The sequence below is a fragment of the Diadema antillarum genome, unplaced genomic scaffold, assembly GCF_040938485.1.
Source record: "Diadema antillarum isolate AM-2024a unplaced genomic scaffold, OU_Dant_1.0 scf00000140, whole genome shotgun sequence".
In the NCBI taxonomy this organism is placed as follows: Eukaryota; Metazoa; Echinodermata; class Echinoidea; order Diadematoida; family Diadematidae; genus Diadema; species Diadema antillarum.
The window spans coordinates 2456429-2479580 of record NW_027271029.1 but is presented as its reverse complement, the minus strand read 5'-3'; the positions used below and the strand labels follow the sequence as shown (position 1 = coordinate 2479580).

Sequence of the window (23152 nt, the reverse complement as noted above, 5' to 3'; positions counted from 1 at the left end):
AACATGTGTAATGTATTATCACACTCATACATATACACAGAAAATACATAGACCTACACACACAAAAAAAGCAACCACTTAATTCAGAGGGAAGAAGAGAAAGTGAGTAAGAGAGTTGGTCTTGAGTGGGAACCTCAAGGCAGTACCAGTTAATGTGTTCCATTTAGTAGGTCACTGAATCTTGTATGTGTATATACATTGATGTAGACACATGTGGGTGTGGGTGTATATATTCATATACATATTTTGTCGCTGGGGTGACAAGACCTTGTATCTGAAATTTTGGTGAAAATGACTTTTTTTTTTATTAATGGTCAAATAATTGGTTAAGTGATATCCTGTCCAAATCCTAACTGTCTTACCCCAAAACTGCCATGTGACAACAGCATATCAAAGGAAAGGCTATCCCATTTGCTATAGTACTTTGGCCGCCATGTTTTTTGGGGTCTCCTAAATATTTGGCATTTGGTAGATACGAAGTCTTGTCGCCCCGGCAACAATTTGTTTTTACCTGTTTATTTTTGTGTATAGGTGCAAGATATAAGGATTGTATTTCCAGAGAGGAGAATATTCATATGTATTTGTAGTGCTGTATATTTTTGTGTATACTTGTAGGTGCAAGATATTATAAAGATTGTATTTTTCAAGAAAAGAATACTTGAGCAGCACTGTTGCATCTACAAATGGTCACACTTTGAGGACACATTAAAAACAAATTTTAATATAAGTGCACATATTAAAGTGATCTTTTATTATTTTTGTCCATTCTTGTTTACCTAATGCACTTGTCAATTGTAGTCCCGACCCCTGTGTATTTGGGGCTGGCCAGGAATTATTGCATCAAGTTGTATTTTTAAGATATCATGCTACCCAGCCAAGTCCCAGTCAAGTCCCTGATGGGCCAGGCAACATTTGTGTTAAAATCTCTGACCAATTCCCTGACTGGCCAGGCAGTGTTGGGCAGTAGTTGAGTTGTAATCCTTAGCCAATTCCCAAACAGGCTTGGAAGTATATGAGGCACTCAAAGATATTCCTCAATGTACATTTGTATATGTTTGTACTCAAACCCTGGTATATTCTCAACCCACCCAAGCAAGATAAATTAATTTCCCTCGACAAATCCTGGTATATTCCCAACCCACCTGGGCAAAATAAGAGAATCTCCCCAAACAAACCCTGATATATTCCCGACCAACTGCGTCAACAAAAAGAGTGTTCAAATTCCCGGCCAACTTGAATGCAAGTCCTGGCCATCCCTGAGTACCCAGGGGTCAAGACTACAATTGATGAGTGCATCAGTCAGCAATATCATCATCAATCTTGAAATGTGTTCCTCTCATATAAGTGGTATAAATTGCAATGATTAAGAGACTATTGTTATCTCATATTTTGCTATGTAGGAGCGAAGAAGAATCCCCCAAAGCCAGTCAAGCCTTCCATGAGCATCACCTCCTCAAGAGATAAGGCAGACATTGATCAGGTTAAAATGGAAGTGAAAACTCTACGCAGGGAGAATGAGGATCTAAAGAGTCAACTTAAGGTGTGTGTGGCCAGCCACCATTACATTGCTGTTTAATCAGCAGTCATTGTTTTTGCCAGGCACAATATTCAAATAATTCAGCCTCTTCGGCACCAAGTGTTAATCATTCCTTCCTTCTTTCTTTCTTTTTATTTCTTTCTTATCTTGACTGCATAAATACTAGTTTAGTTCTGGTGAGTTTGTTTATCTTTACCTTCTCTGCTCGCTCCCTGAGTCCATCATATTTCCTTCTCTCCAGTATCTGTGAATGTTAGATGTATGGTGATGTTTTGAACACACGTTATCTCATCTCTACCTTCAGTCTGGAGAAAAAGTTCCTCCAGGTACAGTCTCTAGGGCAGAGTTTGAGCGACTCCGACTCTCCTCTAATTCAAAGATTGCTGACCTGGAGGAGGAGCTTGCAAGCCTTAAGGAGGAGCTGGAAGAGAAAGATCAGGTGAACATGGTCTCTTATCAAGAACACCAGGAGCTGACAGAGGTCAACAACGTAGAGCTGAGCTCCATGAAGCAGGAAAATATACTCCTCAAGGAGGAGATTGCAAACATCTCACAGAGGGTGAGTTGGCTCACCTCCAACAATATTCCTCATTGCCTAGATACTGATGGATGTAAATTGGATGTATTTCTTTTCAACTCACGATTCATTTAAAATGAGAGCACACAACATTTTATGTTCTGTGAGTTCCATTCAGTCAGTGTAAGATTCAAGAGGAACACTTTCCCAATAAATATGCACTCACAAATTTACACTATCATTGAGGCACTTTATACCATGAGATGCAACTTTACTTTTGTTTTTGTTTTCATTATATTTTTAAGGGGGGTTCTTATATCTACTGTGACATGCATTGCCTTAATTCCTACTTTCATCTTTTCGTTCACCTAATTATAGCTGGCTGAAATGACTGACCGGAAAGAGAGGCTCCAGCTTCAGGTTATGGAACAACAGGAGCTGCAGATGAGACCTGTCTCTAGCTCTTCTGCCGATTTTCGCTACACTGAACTTGTGCAGGCAAATCAAGAGATGGAGGAGATCATCAACAAGCACAGTGAGGTCCTAGCTGAGCAGGCAGATGAGATAGAGACTTTCAAGAGAAATGTGGCCATGTTGCAGGAAGAAAAGGATACTCTTGCAAGGCAGCTGGCCAACATGCAAAAGGAGGCAGATGAGATAGAGACCTTCAAGATTAATGTGGCCATGCTGCAGAAAGAAAAGGATACTCTTGCAAGGCAGTTGGCCAACATGCAAAAGGAGGCCCAGGATATTCAGAACCAAAAGATAGAGTTTGATGCCATCAGGAGTGAAAATGGGAAACTCCAAGGCATGATAGGAAAACAGTCCAAGACTATTGCACAGCAGACTGACCGCATTCGTAAAGACAAATCTAAAATGAGTGAACTCACTGCAGAAAACGAAAGACTGACCAAGAAGATAGAGAATTTCCAGCACAACATTCTGTACAGTGAGGGAAAGGCAGAGGAGAGGCAAGAGCTTAAGAAGAAGAACCATGCATTGATGGAGCAAGTGGGGATACTAGAGAGACAATTGGAGGACACCAAGGATGAGAAGCAGTGGATAGAGAAACTCACAGCTGAGAATTGGAGATTGAAGGATGCAGTCCGTAAGACTGATGCCGAGATTGCAATTAAAGATTCACAGCTGGCCGACATGCATGACACTCAGAGACTCAAGGAAGGTAATGCAAAGTTCCAATGTGAAAACAGGGAGTTTGAGGCAGTGCTTGCTGAGAGAAACGATGGGAAATCAGGGTACTCTGAACTTCCTACAGAGAATGTGGCACTTAAGACACAGCTGGAGGAGGTGGAGAGCAGCTTTGAGAGTATACAGAATCAAGGGATAACTGGCAAGAAGTTTCCAGATATTACTGCTGAGAACAAGGACAAGATGCTCATGGGCAAAAACAGTTCTCTCTTAAATGGGACAGAAGATGGAGGAGGGGAGAAAGGAAAGGCAACAGCTGCTCTGAAAGAGGTAGAAAGATTGAAGCAGCAGCTTGTAGAGACGGATGAGAAGCACAAAGAAACAGTCAACATCTATCGGGCTCATCTGCTCAGTGCTGTACAGGTATGGAAAATTCTGCTGAAATGCATATTAATAACTGAGGGCAAAAGGAAACATTTTTACTAAATCTTATCTCGGTCTCATCAAGGGCACTTCACTACTACGTATCCTTTAAATCAAAAGAAATTCATAAATTCGAAAAGGAGAAAAGTTATGATAGACTGAGTTCAAGTACTCAGGAGCAAACCAAACCAATCCGTACCATTATAGTGTACCATATGTTTGAGCATTCTGTGGAAATAGCATACCTAATGAACTATCTTTAGACTCAAGTCAGAGGGTCACATGTTTTGTTGTGAGAGAGTCATGCACCTGGCACGTTTGCACTATATACAGGTGTCCCAAACAAAGAATCAACTTTTTGCATTATGACATAGTGCATGTTATGCTTTTTCTTCTCATGCCAGCTTCTGGTACAGTAAGCTTTTTGACCAATCCGCTTTCAAATATGAATGTGTTTAGTTGCGATTCGCTTTACTAGAGCACTTGAATGTACCCTTGTATACATAGTATATTCCACTGTGTTTATATTTTCATGAAGTTTGCAAGTGTACTGATATTCTCAAAATTACTATTAAAACTCACAATAATATTGCTTCATGTAACACAGATATCCAAGATGGGAGATGGCTCATTGTTTCTTTAAAAGTGAAACACATTGCACAATTCTACCAATCATAAAACCAACATACTTTGTGGCTATCATAGACCTGAAAGATAAATACTACCACTTTCCACTTGCCCACAAAAGTCACTGTTTATTAAGCTTCTCATTAAATAACAGATATTTCCAATTCGAAGTCCTACCTTCTGGATTAAATCCACACCAAGAATCTTCACAGGACTACTCAGAATCTTGACAACAGAACTCAGGAAAAGAGGGAGTCACAATACTTTGTTACCTAGAGGACTGGCTCGTTCTGGCCCTGTCCCAAAAGACCCCTACGGCCCATCTAAAAATGACATTGAATTTGGCCATCCATCTGAGCTTCATAATGAATCTGGGATAATCAAATCTAACACTCACAATGAACCCAGAGTTCCTGGAGACCAAACTGTCCATCCCTTGTCTAATAAGCCTGCCCAGTAGATCACAAGGTACAAAAAGTAGTAACAACAGGGAAGAAATTGCTGTCAGCCACAACATCCAAGGCAAAATTGTGGCTTACATTTTTGGGGCTCTATAGTGCTTTTGTAGACCTACTACACGTGTGCAGGATGCTAATGAGACCCCTCCAACTTCACCTGCTATGTCAGATATCACTCTCCCAACGAATTGGTCCCACTATCATCAGTTACTATGGACATGATCCAGAAGTAGATCAATCTGCAGCCATTGTGCAAGGGGAAACACCTTTACCATAACACCAGAGGTATCCTTGCAGGGTTGGAAGCCCACAGCACTGACAGAAACATTTTAGGATGTTGAGGGCAAGAAGATGCAAAATTGCACACAAACATTGTGTAAATGAAAGCAGACAATTAGCACTTATGGAAGTCCAAACACAAAGCCCCCCGTGGTCATCTGTACCGCATGCATGTTCCCAATTTTGTGGAGGAAAAGGGCCATATCTTAGGGGTTCAATTTGGGGGGAAAAAAATCCAGAGAACCATTCAAATAGGTTTTTTTTTTTTTTCCTGATACATTTTTTTCAATAAAGGGTAGTTTTCAAATCTTCCTACACAATTCTGAAATAGGATCCCAAATAGGGCTATTAGTTTTAACCCCCCCACCCATTTCCATCGGTAAAGGGAGTATCTGTATCTGTATCTATATGGTTGACCGTCTGAGTGGGAGGGCCGCGTACTGGCTGCACAAAGGTATACTAATAAAGTCAGATAACATGATGGTAGTGTCCTACCTTACATAAACAGACAAGAGGGCACAAGATCTCCACCCCTTTCCCGGCCGACAGTGGAGATGCTGGAGTGGTTCCTGAAGCACTACATTTCACTAAAATCATGCCATATACCGGGAAAGGAGAACTATGTAGCAGACTTTCTGTCCCGTGGGAAATACCCCCAACCGAATGGCAGCTCAAACAGGAGATGGCACAAAGCGTTCTCAATAATATGACATATCAACGAACTGACCTGCTCGCCTCTTCTTTAAACAGGCAACTCACCACATACTGCACGAAACATCATCACCCACTGGCTTATGCAATAGACTCACTCTCAAATGTCATGAAAAGGAACACTGGGTTACACATTCCCACCATTCTCCACAATTCAAAAAGTTCTCAAGAAGGTGATAAGAGGACAAAGCATCAACAATCTTTCTCATTGCCCCTTTGTGGCCACGGAGACCATGATTTCCGCACCGACAAAAGACTTACTAAATCAACTATAGAGACACAAACCTATGGCCCAAATTCCCAGAAAGTGACACTTTGGCCCATTTCAGGACAAGTGCCGAAAACAGGCCTGTCAGAGAAGGCTACCAATATGGCTGCTAAAAATCTCAGACCCTCCACAAGGAACACTTTTGATTCAAGATTGCAACGATTCTACGCTTGGTATGACAGCATGCAGATTGATCCAACCTCAGCTCTAGGTAAAATAACAGATTTGTTGCTCATACTCTTTGATGAGGGACTAAGCATTTCTTGTGTCTGCTCCTTTCCTCGGCTCCTCTACATGTATGTAAAATAACAGATTTGTTGCTCATACTTTTTGATGAGGGAATAAGCATTTCTTGTGTTAGAGGATACAGATCAGCCATTGGAGTAGTACATAGAGATTTTGGCAATGTAAACTATAATTTTCTGTCTAGAATAACCAGGGCTCTGTTTCATAAAGAGTCATGCATAACTGCAGGCAGTCATTCGTAGCTTATGTGCAACTTGTCAGTTAAGTTTCACAAAATTATTCGTAAGGTAAGTGTAACTTTACAAAGTGCAAACACATTTAATCTTTGTGAATGAGACTGATCATAAAGCCAAAACATAATTCTCAGATAAGCGAGTTGAACTGTATATTATTGCTCTAAAATATACACATACATCAGTGTATGCATAAGAATTGTGTGAAATAATGCTGTATTTAATGAAAATGCGAAATATAAGCCAGTTCGTAATTAGCTCATGGGCACGTTGGTACAAATGACCTTTCTTTTTTCTCAATTGGTTAGGCACTTCAATCGTTTTCAAAGAGACATTATTCGTACCGGGAAGCTTACCAGTCGTAACAATTCATGGAATTCGTGTTCAAATTTTAAATGAACTTGCATAGACCAGGTGACCAGGATGGTCCGTCAATCAACCATGGGGGGAAGCATCCATTTCATTGTTTTGCTTTGAATGCATTAAAAAACTGTTTTATTCATATTGCCAAATACCAGGTTTGCTGTCAGGTGGATGTACTGGCAAGCAACATTTACAAGGATGACATGAATAATCATTACATGACAGATGCTTATCTCAGTGAATTTAAAAACCAACGTGCCTCTTAGTACAAATGACCTTTTTCTGCTCATGCGCAAAGTGGAACTGCGAACTGGCTTATTAGCGGAAAAGATTCACCTGAAGTCCACAATCTTAGCAATCTTAGAGCTTACACCTTCATGGCTGCTACGAAATTTTCATAATTGATTATCAGCATCGGTATTCAACAAATCTGGCCACATCAATATCCCTTGATCTTCCGCACTAGAGTGAATCGCATACAGCTTTTTGGAAAATACAATTGCAAGGACACAATCAATTAACACATTATGTTTTACCTTCCCACAATGCTGAAGTGGGGTTAACTGGGAAGACTCTTCTGAAATAAAAGTTGTGTGTTACAATCGATATTATTCTACTCTTTTGATCTCAAAACACTCCAAAATAACTCATCATTTGCCTGTGCAGCTCCCAAACTCTGGAATGATCTACCATTAGAAGTCCGGAAATCCCAAACTGTAACAGTCTTTAAATCATGACTCAAAACACATCTTTTCATTTAACTGTTCATTATTATCAAGCACATCAAAAGCTTTTGCACCGCAGAAGAATATATGTGACCCGCTACAACAAAATGATCCTAAAGTCGGCGAGGTGGATTATTTGAAAATTGCATGACAAAATTCCCTAATCTTTCTGCTTTAAATTGATATATAACTCATGTTATGAAAATAATCGGCTGCGGAGATATCGATGTTTAAAAGAGAGTATGTCGAGACGTCTGGGAAATCACTGTTTCGAAAAAAGCGCCCTGAAAGTTTTCCTTGCGACGCAATCGCGATCAAGGGACACGCAAGTCAGTTTTCACCTATGGACAATAGAAAGCAAACCCTAGCAACCCCCGAAATGCTCATTCAAGCACAGCGTCGGCGGTCTCCTCACCGACCAATCAGTGACCAGGATGCCAGGAGAAGCGGCTGGGCATAGCGCACCCCGCCCGCACGCTCCAGTCGACCTGGCAGTGTGCGAGCTTCACGCTTCGGTAAGCGGCAAGCAGCAAACTGACCAATGAGATCACTCTGGTCGTTGTTAGGGGCAGAGCCTATCTATGGCGCTCAATCCAAATTTTCGAACCAGTTTCTGCTTCATTGAAACGCCAAAAAACATGGCCCAGAAAAACGCTATTTTTTGGTCTTTCCTTTCATCATTTTGCTTCAAAATTTCGACAGATGACAGAAGATATGTCAGACTCCTATAATATGTCAAAATCAGAAAATCGTAAGTTTTGACCAACTATGATGCTCTGACTTCAAACTCGATTTTCACGGCTTCGACCGTGCGCGACTTTAGGACCTTTTTGTTGTAGCGGGTCACATATGTCTATAGGTTTGTGCTTTATAAATTGATACATTATTATTATTATTAATTATATCATCCTAACAAATCGCATTAGCCCAGCAGGTTTCTTGGTAGACCCTTCCGATGTACTTGAAGTAAATTCCAAGTGATGGAAGTAAATTCCAAGTGATGGAAGTTTGAATTTGAGCATTTCTGAAACTACGTTTTGATTTTAGGCAAATTATATGCAAATGAGATAAATGTTATTTTTGTGGTAAGACATCTGAGTTTTGCTGTGACTCGAGGTCATGGAGATGCGCTGGGGCTTGAGTGGGCTAGAGTAAAAACAAATGCATTTTATACTGAAACCTGCGTGTGGAGTGTATAATTTTTTTATGACGCTGTGGTCGTAACATGTGCTTAGTGGTACAAAACCAATACAGGGGTTTTGTAGTAGGATGAGAATTTGGCACAGAAATGTGAATAGGTTGTAGATAGATAATTATCCTACTACTCGCATTCATTGTTTGCATACTCCGCGCGTCGGTGCTGCATCTGGTTGAAGGAGGCAGTCCTCCATTTCAAAGTTCAGCAAGCACTTTTTGCATGTGTAGGTAGTACATATGAACATAACACAACACAAATAATCATCCCATAAATAAGATAGAGATGGCACAATGATGGTTTGATGAGTAAGCTGCATTCCATGAGAAGGCCAATTTAGAGACAGAGAGGGATAGACAAAGACGTTTACATTCTTCACATCGAAAGCAGGTTAAAATGTGTATGTTCCTGACTCGTTTAATTTTGTGAATGAATATTCTTTGGAGAAGTTGTTACAGGCGTGCAAAGCTTCTTTGTGACATAGAATGAAGGAAGAAAGAAATTCTTCTAAAAGGATGTCTATCTTGAATTGCTATGGTGACCAAAGGTGAAATTATGTTGTTCACAAAGAATTAGGGATACACAAGCGTTCACAACACAGTGCACCAGAGCAGTCATAAAATTGTTCTTGTAAAGTGACCACAAGCAGATACAGTGAGAGAATTGATGAAAACAATTTATAGTAAGGTGTTGACCAGTGAGAAAATGAAAGTATGACTCATAGATTCAAAGTGCTGCTACAAGTACCTCACCGTAGAATGCTGCGAAATTAAATACAGGAGCAATCAATGAGTTTAAAAGAAATAGACTATTTTCAGTCAGGCAAAAGTGACAAAATATTATTTTCATTGCTGTAGGAGTACAGGCTGGATCCATACAAACAAAAATGTTGTCTCTTCAACCTTTGTCACAGTAGTCAATATATTTGGTCAGAAATCAGCACATGATGACTGGATCATGTTTTCTCGATTTCCATGGTCATTTTGTGGGAGTGTGAGGTGAGGGTACAAAGTGGGTTAGAAGGGGGCATGGCAGGTTGGGACGTGGACTGAGTGGGTGTAGTCACAGATGCTCGTGTAGTGCTGACAGTGTTGTGTTTGCCATGGTAATCAATCACACAAAACTTGTCGGCATGCTGTATGATGGGGAAGGGACCTCTGTATGGAGGCTGCAGTGGTTTTTGTACAGTGTCATCGTGAATGAAAATGTGTGAAGATGTGTTGAGGTCATTGTGTATGAATGTTGGATTCTGTTGAGTGCGTGCTGAGGGTGGGGGCATGCCCCCCCCCCCCCCCCCCACTCAGGCATACATGTACATAATATATGCTTGTTCCAGGTTCTTAGAGATACCCCCTATAAGGAAGGGAAGGGTTAGGATTTTAACCCCCCTATCACAGGCTTTTGGAAGGGAAGCCCACAAATTTACCCCCTTCAAAGTTTTTGGAAGGGAAGCTAGCAAGGCAGCATGATGTATGTGCAGTGCATGTGGCCAAAATGTCCTGTGAGGAGAAGGCCAGCCTGGCATGCTTTGCACCAAAACCTGATATCAGTATCAGCACATTTAAGAGATCGGGTAAACAACAAAAAGCCCCACTGTTTTTTCTACCCCTATTTAAAATTTTTCTGGGTTTTGAAACTGATGCTATCTGAACACTATTTCAGGATTATGTAGGAAAGATTCAAAAATTACCCCTAATTAAAAATACTTTGGGAAAAAATAATAAAAGACCTCCTATTTCAACAACTTTTCAGGATTTTTCCCGACTTGAGCCCTTTAAGTATATCCCTCTCCCGAAAAATTGGGTACCGGGTATGCCCTTGCAGTACAGATGACCACCTGAGTGTGTGTGTGTGTGTGGGGGGGGGGGGGCAGGGGCATGTCCTGCATGAACATATGTAGACAGTGGACACAGTTAGAAAGGTCGACATCTGTCATGGTCTCTTCATGTCTGGTGAGGCACTGGCCAGGAAGTCGTTGTTTCTAACCATAGATGAGCTTTGCAGCAGAACAGCTTATGTCTGCAGTCCAGATGCAGAGGAGAAGGAGTAGTAGCTTCTCAGTCCATCTGGCATCATCAATTATCTGTAGAGATGCTTTGAGTTGTCGATGTAGGTATTCTATGAGGCCATTTGATGTCAGGTGGTATGCTGTTGTGCGGATGCGAGCGGATCCAAATTGGGCAGTGAGAGCATAGAGGAGGCTTGATTCAAATTAACGTCCTCTGTAGTGATGGTTGGTGGTGCACCAAATCGTACGACCCAGTGAGTGACAAAAACTTGAGCATCTGTGTCGGCTGTGATGTCACTTTAATATGGGGAAGGCTTCTGGCTATCGTGTGAATCAATCGACACATGTGAGGAGGTATGTGTGACCGTTTGATGGAGAGAGTGTACCCACGATGTCAACGTGAACATGGTTGAATCGTGCATTGGAAAATGAGAAAGTGCCAAAGGGTGCTTTGATGTGGCGGTAAATTTTGCTTCAGTAGCACTGTAGACATGTAGTGGCCCATGAACAAATGTTGCGATTGATGCCATTCCAAACAAATCCACATGTACATGTACTATAGACCTATTAGGAGAACCATGCATTATGGTGGAGGCATACCAGTCGCCATAGCGACATTTCTAGTTGCATATTTTCTAGTTGCATATTTTTTAGGGCGGTGAGTTGGCTAAGTCGGTAGCACGTCTGCCTCACGATCACGCGGCCCGGGTTCGAACCTGAGTCTGATGGACTGAGCAATGTTGTGTGTAAGCATACCGCCTCCTCTAGCAAGAGGCAAAACACTCTGTCCCTCGGATAGGACATAAAATGGAGGTCCCGTGTATGAGAGAGTAACAACTCATGCACGTAAAAGATCCCGCTTCATTTATTCATCGCAAAGAGCAGGGTGTTTAACCCGGTGAAGTGGTCCCACCTCACATCCAACTGGACCCCATGGAAGACCAGCTTAACGTAGCTGAATATGGGCTATCCAGCCATCTTCTCAGATGGAAATGAACAAACAAATATTTTCGTTTCGTGACTCCATCGACCCAGCCTATTGGTAATATTTCTTAATTCTTTTTTTTTCTGTTTCCTTAATATCAATGATGAATGATTTGCAATATTTGATATTAATTAACAGGGATCACCTGGAAAGCATGTCTGTGTTTTGTGAATGTAACCACCCTACCACATGTTACATAAAGAATAAACTTGATGAATGTGTTGTGCCTGTACTAGAGAGGGGACAGCATGATAGCTCACACCATTGCTCAGCTAGACTTGAGATTAGTAGGATTCGAACCTGCACCAGAACCAAGTATTTAGATTTTAAGTCATACGCTACCGACTGAGCCACCTCTTCACCTTTCATGGTCAGTTATACAACTTTCCAGGTGGCAGCGGATATAATTCTCCTCCTGCTGAAATTGCTATATGCCTTCTCCTTCCTGACAAGACAGTGTCTGCATCCTTAGTGAAGAGAGCAATAATAGAGGGTATACACTGCAGGGAATCAAACCCATTAAATTCAGGTCAGACCAGCATTCTAGGAGCAGTTCACTACATGCAGTCATAAAAAGTCCTTCAATGGCAGTTTCTCATCAGAATAGGTGAAGACAAGCTGAAGGTTTTTTACTTCTTCTTTTTTTTTTCATAGGAGACCATTTCTTTTCTGGAGGTGCAAATGACTAGAGAGACTGAACACCCATTGTTGTTTTGTGCGATACTTGCCTTGAGGAAAATGTAATCTTAATATTTTCACACAACAACACATGTGGTCCACTGAGAAGAGAGGGTGACAGCAGCACTCAAATCTCAAAGTATGATTGGAACAGCCCATCAGCTTCCTGAAAAATAAGATTGATAAATAAAGAACTGTCCTAATTTATCAGCACACAGATCTCCCAGAATAATTGGGAGAGAAAACTCATCCTGAGCACCTGATTCGAGACTGTAGTATATCCAACAGGAATTGTGATCTCACAACACTTTAGCCTTCTAACAATTTAGAGGTGATCTACGCAAAGATATCCTGACATAGGATGACATACAGGTGTAATGTTGGAGGACATCTTGTAAAAACAGCATAAAATCGCACAGATGAGCATAACATCACCTTTTTTGCAGTCTGCTTTTTTTTAATCCCTTTGATCCGAGGGAGTTATGGGTGGGTCCTGGTAGTGAAAAGACAAAGGCCTTTCCAGCCCTTTCTTTAACAGCATAATAATAATAATAATACATTAAGCTTAATATGATGTTTCTAAGCGCATAAAGAAAGGACGAAAGGAGAGATAAAAATGAGGGAAAACAGACATATCAAAACACAAGTAAGAATAACATGAGGGCGCTCTCACCCTTTGTTCTGAAAGCATGGTTCTCACTTAGTTCTCTATATTTTACCAAATATTTGCTGGAGAGAAGTCTTGGTGATTATATACAGTGAGTAGTATTGTCAGTATTCATTTGTAGGACAGTTTGATTGCAATCATGTCAATGAAACGACATCTTGATACCCCTGAAAAGGGAAAATTTGCTCCGCCAAAGAAAGCGAGCGCCGTTGACGTAGTTGATGACAGTCCGATGGTGTCGCAGCCCGCTGGGCCGGGTGACGCAGCTAGCTCGCCCCCGCCGGACTGGTTCGCTTCCTTCCTGGACAAATTCTACAAGCTGGAGGAGCGTATAGACTCGTTGATAATAAGCAGGCTCGAAGAAATAGCGCTAAAAACAAATGCCAACGAGGAGAAAATCAGTGCTTGCTGTATCCAGCTGGATACAGTTACAGAGGAAGTGAAAAAGTTGAAGGAGAAGGATGACATGCTGTTGAAGATCGATGACCTGGAAAATCGTGCAAAACGGAGTAATCTGGTATTGCATGGTATCCCAGAAGTTCCCAGGGAGAACTGCTATGAAACCGTGAAGTCGTTCCTTACCGATTTTGTTGGTGTGGATGAGTATGCTATCGAACGGTGTCACCGCACCCCTACAGTACGCGAGCTGAGTGGTACGGGGAATACGACGCCAAGAATTATCCACGTCGCTTTCTCGTCGTATGCGACCAAGGAGAGGGTGAGAAAAGCGTGCATATCCAAACTTAAAGCCGAGGGCTCCTTCAGAGGAAGCAAGATCTACGTGTCGGAGGACTTTTCACGACGCATTCTACAGATGCGAAAGGAAAAAATGGACCAACTAAAGCAGTTGAAAGACGCGAGAAGGAAGCCCTTCTTCTTGTACCCAGCAAAACTAGCTTACAGGAGTAAGGAAGGAAAGCTTGTCTTTGTTTAGTGAGGACATGATCTCTCATGATCAAAATAAAGAATAAGCTCTGACTTTTACGAATTTGAGACATGTATATACACTTCAAACACTTTGTGTAGGTTAGTGACTCCTTATTGATGGCAGAACTTTTTTAGTTTACAATTTTTGGTTCCAAAGTTTTCTAACTTGTTTTTAATTGTTTTTCTCATCTTCTGATCAATGTGACATGTATTTGTAGAAAAGTAGATGGATTTTAAGTTTTAAAACCACATACATGTATTGTATAAGTGTTGTACGTTTTATTTTTCATTTTTGTATACTTGTACAGTGTACATTAGTATGTATCTTATGCACTGAATGGAAGGGGTCAAGGAAGTATATAGGAAATATTTTGATATGCACAGGCCAAGAAGTTTTTTTTTTTTTTTAAGAATGTGTTGCCATGGCACGAGTATATTTTCCAAAATATTAATTTTTTTTCTACTTTTGGGTCTAATTCGCTGCTTAGTTATTTAAGATACAGTGGACTCTCGTTGTGGCGAGGTCTTTTGGGCCAGGAAGGTGTGCTTGTTGTGGTGAAACCTTGTGTTAGCATTCCAAAATAATGCGGTGCAATGGAGAATTGCAATTTGGGTCTACGGGGATTACCTTGTTGTGATGAGACCTCGTGCCAATGCCCGTTATAATGGGAGACCACTGTACATGTTAAAATTGTATTGATGGGAACTGATTTGCTATATCATGTGGTCATTGCAATTGCATTTTCACTTTTCAGATAATTCCAGGAGTAGTGTGTAATAGTTACATGTATGTACTTACTATGAGGAATAATTTTTCCTTTTGTGTATGTGTAGATTGCATTCTCATAAATCCAAAGTTATTTTTTTAAATTTACTTATACAGTATGTATTTTTAAAGTCATGTCTAGGGCGATTCTTCATCGAGATTGGGGTATCAGTATTAGTATCATTTTTTTGATTTCTCCTTTTTTTTCTTCCATGTAGTTCAAGTTTAATATATACCACATGTAGAATTGTAATTTCATTAATTATAAAAGATTATAATTTTGTTTTGTTTTTTTTATGGTAGGGCTCTTCTGGTTTAATCTGGAGTGTAATTACTTTGGATCTATGTATGTGACAATACTGTATTTACCTTTTGATTTTTCCAGCTGATTTGGTTTTTTGTGTTCTGTGCCAAACTTGTTCATTTTGTTACATGTTTTTGCACTTGTCAAGACTGTTTTGCTTGATTTGAAGTCTTGACTACTTGTGCTCTTGCTCTCTTCAGTTTTTTGCCTTGATAATACCGTATTTGTTTTCTTTTTCTCTCTTTTTTATACATATTTTTCATTGTTACCTTTTTGTGTTTTTTTTTTCTGTGACAAGATGTGTTTTTATTCAACTTTTCATTGTATACTTCAGATTATTACAATCTGGTTAGTTTTATGTATATGTGTGACATTCAACCAATGCACTTTATGTTTTTTCCGTGATCCGGGGTGGTACTTTTGTGTGTTTTTGTTTAAAGAACAATGGTATTGAAATTAAGTACTTTCAACTGTAGGGGTCTACAAGACTTTGTAAAAAGAAGAAAGATTTTTCATTATTTGCGAAATACTGAATCTGATATGATATTACTACAAGAAACTCATTCTGCCAAAAATGATGAGAAGTTTTGGAAATCCCAATGGGGTGAACAATGTTGGTTTGCAAGTTTTTCTTCGAATAGTCGGGGTGTAGCAATACTAGTAAGAAACTCAGTTGTTTTCAAAGAAAATGCAGCATTTTATGACGTTAATGGTAGATTCTTAATTTTAAATGCTGTTCTTAATGATATACCTGTGACATTAGTAAATATCTATGCCCCAAACAAAGATGACCCAGATTTTTTATTAGAAGTTTTTGCAGAAATTGATAAATTTAATAACTCTGTTTTAATTATAGGTGGAGATTTTAATGCGGTAGTAAGCCATTTCGATTATCAGGGTACTCGTCAGCAACATTCCAACGTTAGGGTTAGTAATATATTTTCTGATATTATTGAAGAACATAATTTAATTGATGTTTGGAGACATTTTCACCCAACACTAAGACAGTATACTAGGCACCAAAAGACACCTCAGGTGTTATCTAGATTGGACTATGTTTTGGTATCAAGCAATTTCATTGGAAACTGTATTAAATCTAAAATTTCTCCAGGAATTCAGTCGGACCATTCAGTAGTCTCAAGTCATTTTAATAATAATCTTCCTTCGAGGGGTAGAGGTTATTGGAAGCTTGTCATTATTTACACCATGATGCAGATTTTATTAAATTGATTAAAGAAAAAATAATTGAATTTAAACAAATTCATGAAGAGTCTGATTGTAACCCTAATACTCAATGGGATGCTCTGAAGTGTGTTATAACTGGAACTAGTATTGAGTATTTTGCTAGGAAAAAAAAGAAGAAAGGAATAAAGAAAAGGAACATCTTATCAATGAAATTTATAAAATTAACTCGCAGTTAGGTGAGGATGTCTCCAAAAATAAACATTTGTTATTAGATTTAGAAAAATTAGAAGATAATTTAAATAAAATTTATGATTTTGAAACTAAAGGTTTGATTATAAGATCTCGGGTAAGGTGGTTAGAAGAAGGAGAAAAAAACTCAAAGTATTTTTGTAATTTAGAAAACAGATCTTGGCAAAAGAAAACGATTAGTAGAATGAAGGATGAAAAAGAAAACTTGATTTCTGACCCTGACAAGATTTTGCAAGAAATACATGCTTTTTATAATAAACTGTATTCCAACCCTGGGCATCAAGATATGGCTGATGAAAATGTACGTCAGGATTTGTTCAATGATTTGAATATTTCAAAATTGACTGATGATGAAAAACAAATTTTGGAAAAACCTTTATCTAAACAAGAAATATTTGATGTTATCAAATCGATGAAAATTAATAAAACTCCTGGATTTGATGGACTTCCTATTGAATTTTACATAGTATTTTGGCCTGACATAAGTGACATGTTGATGAACTCTTATAATTTTTCTTTACAAAATGGAATGATGTCTGTATCACAGAGAAATGGTGTTATTACTCTTCTTCCTAAAAAAGATAAGGACCAATTGTTGATAAAAAATTATCGTCCTGTTACATTATTGACGGTTGATTATAAAATATTAGCAAAATGTCTCGCAGAACGTATTAAAATATTTATGCACTCTCTCATTCATTCAGATCAGTCTGGTTTTTTAAAAGGCAGAAATATAAGTCATAATGTTCGATTAATTTTTGATATTATTGAGTATACTCAGGTTAATGAAGTTCCTGGAGCTATAGTATTACTTGATATTGACAAGGCATTTGATAGTGTTAATCATAACTTCCTTTTTCAGACATTAAAACAGTTTAATTTTGGAGATACATTTATTGAGTGGATAAAGACATATTCTGAACGGAAGTCTTACGTTCTAAACAATGGTTTTTTAACCAATCGTATATCCATGTAAAGAGGTATTTTTCAGGGCTGCCCCATATCTCCATATTTATTTTTGTTTGTTATTGAGGTCATGGCCTTATTAATAAGACAGAATGAGCAGTTGAATGGGATAAAGATAAATAATCATGAAGTGAAGATTTCTTTATTTGCTGACGATTCTGTATGTTTTATAGATGGAACTAGAGATTCTTTTGGTGTATTGTTTGATATTTTGAATAGGTTTGGTAGATATTCTGGATGTAAGATTAATTTAACCAAAACAGAGGCACTTTGGATTGGGTCAAAGAGGGGATGTAAAGATTTTCCTTTGAGAAATCAAGGAATCACATGGAAAACCTCTGACTTTAAATCCTTGGGGGTTAATTTTTCTTTGGATTTGGGTTTGATATTTGATCTTAATTATAAAGAGAAGTTAAAAAGAATGGCACAGACTATAAACTGCTGGCGGATGAGGAATCTCTCTTTAATTGGTAAAGTATGCGTAATAAAGTCCCTTGTTTTGCCACAGTTAATTCATCTTTTTTCTGTGCTTAGTATAAAAATCCCTCAGAAATTTTTTAATGATTTGAATAGTCTCTATTTTAAGTTTATTTGGAATGGTGGTAGGGATAGAGTTCAAAGAAAATGTTTGTATAATGACTATATTCAATGTGGTCTTAAAATGATTGATCCATGGGCTTTTGCACTTGCTCAAAAAATGACATGGGTTAAATGTTTGTTAGATGAAAATTATGAGTCTGTCTGGAAATCTATTGAATTATTGGCCCTAGAGAAATTTCATAGAGACCCCACGATTCTTTGGAAAGCACATGCCCCAGAAACAATTTTGCGATCTTTGCAAAACTCACAAGTGGCTGAGTCATTACGTACTTGGTATATTTATAGAGAATATGCCACTTTAGAATCCTATAATTCTAAATTTTCTGAGATTGGGTCTTGTCAAGTGCTGCGGTTTAATAGATTTATTCGTTCAAAATCAAAAAAGTATTTCTATTATGAAACTTGGTACGAAAAAAATGTTTTGGGAATTTCCGACTTGTTGAACCCACCCCTCCCTGGTCATAAATTATTTGAAGAATTGATTTTAGATTTTGATATTCCCCATACAGACAGAAGAAAATTCAATTTCTTATTAAGGAATATTCCTAATGGATGGTTGGATGATACTGCATTGAATAATTTAGATATTTGTGATTCTTTGGTTATTATTTTGAATGCCCAGAAAAAAGTACCCAAACATGCTTACAAAATATTAAATGTGCTACATGTCCCTGAGAAAAGATATGAATATTAGAAAAGTCAAATAACAGTCCCTGATGATATCATTTGGGATAATGTACACAAGATTAATTTTACTTGCACTATTCATACTAGGTTACGCTCTTTTTATTTTAAAGTTTTTCACAAATCCATAGCTTTGAATGCTTTTTTGTATAAAATTAAAAGGAAAGATTCACCAAACTACATTTTGTGGGAAAATGGAAGAGACTGTGGTTCATTTGTTTTGTGATTGTGAGAAGGTTGTACCAATTTGGAGATATGTAGTAAACATAATAGAAATCCACATTAATAATTTTAAGCTCTCCAATTTTGAAAAATTATTTGGTTTATTATCAGATCAGTTTTTAACATACCTTGTATTAGTTGTAAAATATTGCCTTTATATTTGTAAATTTAGGAATGAAGTACCAACTGTTGATTTTTTTAAGAGTTTCATTAAGAATCAAAAAGAAACAGAGTATTATTTAGCTAAGAAAAGAAATAAGCTTACTTTACATTTTAAAAAATGGAGATTTGATTTATGATATGTTTAAATGTTACTTTAAAATTGTTTCATACCCCTTGGATTAAGTTTATTTCATACTGTGTATTGGTATGCTGAATACTTGTCATTGTATTTTGCTCATTGGAATCTCCATGATCTGTCGCTGATACAAAGTACAACCATGTGTAGTACTACATTGTAGTTCGTGAATTTGCCGGCCCTCTGTCTGGCCTTTATGTTTTCTCCAGCTTTGTTGGCGCGCCTTGGATATGAATTATTTGCTCAATGGTTTTGGAATTTTTTTGGCTCTAATTTTTTTTTTAACAGTCTATAACGTAATCTTTTCCTGTCAGGGATCTCCAGGTCTGATTTAGGCTTTATGTAGTGGTTTGAATTACAATGCTAAAGATGTCTCGAGATGAGTTGAGAATGTGTAGTTTTGAGGGATGATTAGATGAGTAAATTTTGATTGTGTAGATAAGGTGTGACTTTTGTCGTTGAGTAAGAGGGTATGGTCCTCTTTCAGACCTGGGGACCCCACTGGGGGAGCCATTCTCCCTGGATGTGCTATGAGACGGGGGTCTTTGAGGAAGCTTTGCCTTACTACTTATTGATGAATCATGGTGGTTCTCTTTTTATATTATCTGTGAATTGCTCTTGTCACTTTTTTCTTCTTTTTTTTTTCTTTTTCTCGTGTTTGCTGATTGATGATTATTTGTAAATATTCTGATTTTATGTGATTTCGAAATAAAACATATAAATAAAAAAAATAAGAAAAGTAAGAATAACATGACATAAATCAATGTGTACCAGTCAATAAACACATACAATAATTGAATTACGCTCAGCACATTAACTTAGGGAAGCAATCAATATGGGAAAAGATGGGTTTTAAGAAGTGCCTTAAATGTTTCTACTGATTGGGCTTGTCGTATATGAATGGGTAGATTGTTCCAAAGCTTGGGTGCAATAACCGCGAATGAGTGTTCTCCGTAGCGTGTCTTAGTGCGAGGTCCGGGTAACAGTTGAAGATGAGCAGTAGCATGGGAGCGCAGGCGTCTAGATGCAGAAGAAGTTGATGAGGATCGGAGAGAGATTAGGTTCTGTAGGTATGAAGGGGTTTGGTTATGAATAGCTTTGTAGACTAGGAGAAGAACTTTGAAGATCACACGTTCCTTTATTGGCAACCAATGAAGTGACTGGATGATTGGGGTAATGTGTTCAAACTTCTTGGAACATGTGACTACTCTGGTGGCGGTGTTCTGGATGCGTTGAAGGGGTGCAATATGGGATTGGGGTAAACTAGCTAGGAGACTGTTACAATAATCAAGGTGAGATGACACGAATGCATGGATAAGCTTTTCTGTGGCAGAAGCGTCGAGGTACTTCTGGATCCTGTTAATCCTAGCTATCCCCCACGAAGCTGTCCTACACTTGTTGAGGATGTGCTGGGCAAGGGAGAGATGCTTATCAGAGGTTACACCTAGATCTTGGACACACTCGGACTTCTGCACAGAACCCATAGATAGGTCCAGGGGAGGAACATCATTAAACCGCTGTCTGAATCTCGAAGATACATGCAACAATTCAGTCTTTGCTTCATTGAGCTTCAGGTTTTTGACCGCGGACCAGGTCTTGACATTGCGTAAGCAATCTGTGAGTCTTCTTATGGCATCACTTCTGTCATCGACATCAGCTCTCATAACAAGGTAAAGTTGGGTATCATCCGCATACATGGCGTGCTGTATACCATGATGTGAACTGATTATATGACAAAGAGGGCCAGTGTAGAGGGTGAAGAGCAGAGGGCCAACAACTGACCCCTGTGGAACCCCCCAACGGAGAGGGAATGATTGTGACAATGACTCTCTCACTATAACTCTCTGAAGATGACCAGTGAGACCAGTGGACTTTATCCAAGCAAGCGCAGATCCCTGTATGCCGTAGCAGTGTTCAAGCCAATTGAAGAGAGTCATGTGGTCCAGGCAGTCAAAAGCAGATGAAAAGTCTAACAGGACTAGACAGGCTTTCAGTCCATTATCAGCTGCTAGTAGAAGGTCATTGGCAACCTTTAACAAGGCTGTCTCAGTTGAGTGATGGTGCCGATATGCAGACTGGTTTACCAGGAATAAGTCATTGGACTCCAGATAAGACCTGATCTGTATAGAAACGAACCTCTCCAATACCTTGCCAAGGAAAGGAAGGTTGGCAATGGGTCTGTAGTTCTTCAAGTCGTTCCTGTCAAGAGATGACTTCTTCAAAAGGGGCATGATAAGACATGTCTTAAATGCTTCAGGAACCTCACCAGACGTCAGGGAGAGGTTAATTGTTGATGTAATAATAGGCACAAGGTCGTCAATGCAAGCCTTTACGAGCCACGATGGTTCCAGATCCAAGCTACATGATTTAGGCTTGAGAGAGACAATGAGTTTCTTCAGTTGACTGAAGGAGACTGGTGCAAATGCTGAAAGACATTTGTCCGTACCCAGTTGAAACACTCTATTTTCTCCAGAAGAAAACTGTGGATTTGCTTGAGATGTCTGAAATCCCGTCACGATACTGGCAATCCTATCATTAAAGTAGCTTCCAAATTCATTGGCCAATGCTACATCAGACCGGTGTTCAGGTAGGACAGTTTCTTGGCTGGAAGGAGAAGTTAGTCTCTTGACAGTGTGAAAAAAGCTCTCTGGTGTCAGTTTCAGCGATCTCAGTAGTCATATGCTTGGATTTGGCTTCATGGAGGGTATTGTAATAAGACAGACATTCTTTCTGATATAGCTGTTTGTCGATCGAGAGGCCTGAACTTAACATTCGTCGTTCTGCACGACGCCTGACTCTCTTGGCTTCTCTCAACTCTTCTGTGCACCAGGGAGCAGACGGTCGAACTGTAATAGTCTTTCTCATCAACAGGGCATGTTTGTGGATGAGCTGAATCAGAGTATCATTATACACATTGAGAAGAGTAGAGTCCTTTGGCATTGCCGTAGTTACCTCTCTTCCACAGCCCAACAGGGTGCAACATTACTTCAGACTATCTTTGATGTGGCATGCAAAATGCCTAAGCAAGATGGGTCAGCAAACCAGAGCTCACTAACACATTAACTACTCTCATTCTGACCCTGAGCTCCTTGACAGTATTGAGTCCATTCAATTGCAATGGGTAGAACACTTTAATAATCGTGCTCATGTGCAGCAAGTGTTCATGTGCAACAAGGTTTTTGGTGCAGCCAGTGTCAACGAGGGCAGGCATCATCTTTTCATAACATTGAACAAATTATCAAAAAACATGGTATCAGCTCAAGCAGTGCTGTATCATCACTTCGAGGATGAGTGCTGCTATAAGCGAGTCCAAAATCTTTAATTTTTCCAAAAACATTGTGCACCGTATCTCTGAATTTCATGTGCATATTTGAATATGCATTTTTCTTGCTTTCTTTGATAGAAACAAAAAAAATCAAACATTTCACCAAAGGGACGCACCACTACAACAGACACGTAATTTCAAGTCTAAATATGCAAAAATCTCCCTCATGTGTGACACCTTCCCATGCACATTTCCCTGATTAGTACAGTTTTACTTTTTGAAAGAAAAAAAATGAAATATTTCACACAAACAAAATGTGCACGAGATCTCTGAATTCAGGTCTGAAAATGCAAAGTCTCAGTCATGTGCGAAAGGGGTATCCCCCACCCAGCACTCTCCCCCACTCATTTCCTTTAATATTTATATTTTCATGCCTCTGTGTCGCTGGTGGCAATATGTTTTGGGGTTGTGAATTTCAAGTCTGAAAATGCAAAAAAAAAAAATCCATTGTGTGGGAGGGGATATCCCACACCCTTTCCTGCACATCTTCTTGAATATCTATTTTTCTTGCTTTTTAATAGACACAAAAATTGAATATTTACCATATCTCTGAATTT

The 23152-nt window shown here is 39.0% G+C and overlaps 1 protein-coding gene across 1 annotated transcript in view; it reads left to right on the top strand.

Annotated features, from left to right (window-relative positions):
- The first annotated feature begins 863 nt into the window (after nt 1-863).
- Nucleotides 864-23152, top strand: part of LOC139721250 (uncharacterized) — a 54426-nt gene continuing 32137 nt past the window's right edge. Inside the window, exons 1-4 of the mRNA XM_071632571.1 lie at nt 864-963; nt 1401-1540; nt 1842-2096; nt 2433-3626. Coding sequence (XP_071488672.1) covers nt 864-963; nt 1401-1540; nt 1842-2096; nt 2433-3626 — 1689 coding nt within the window. The remainder of the gene's footprint in view (nt 964-1400; nt 1541-1841; nt 2097-2432; nt 3627-23152) is intronic.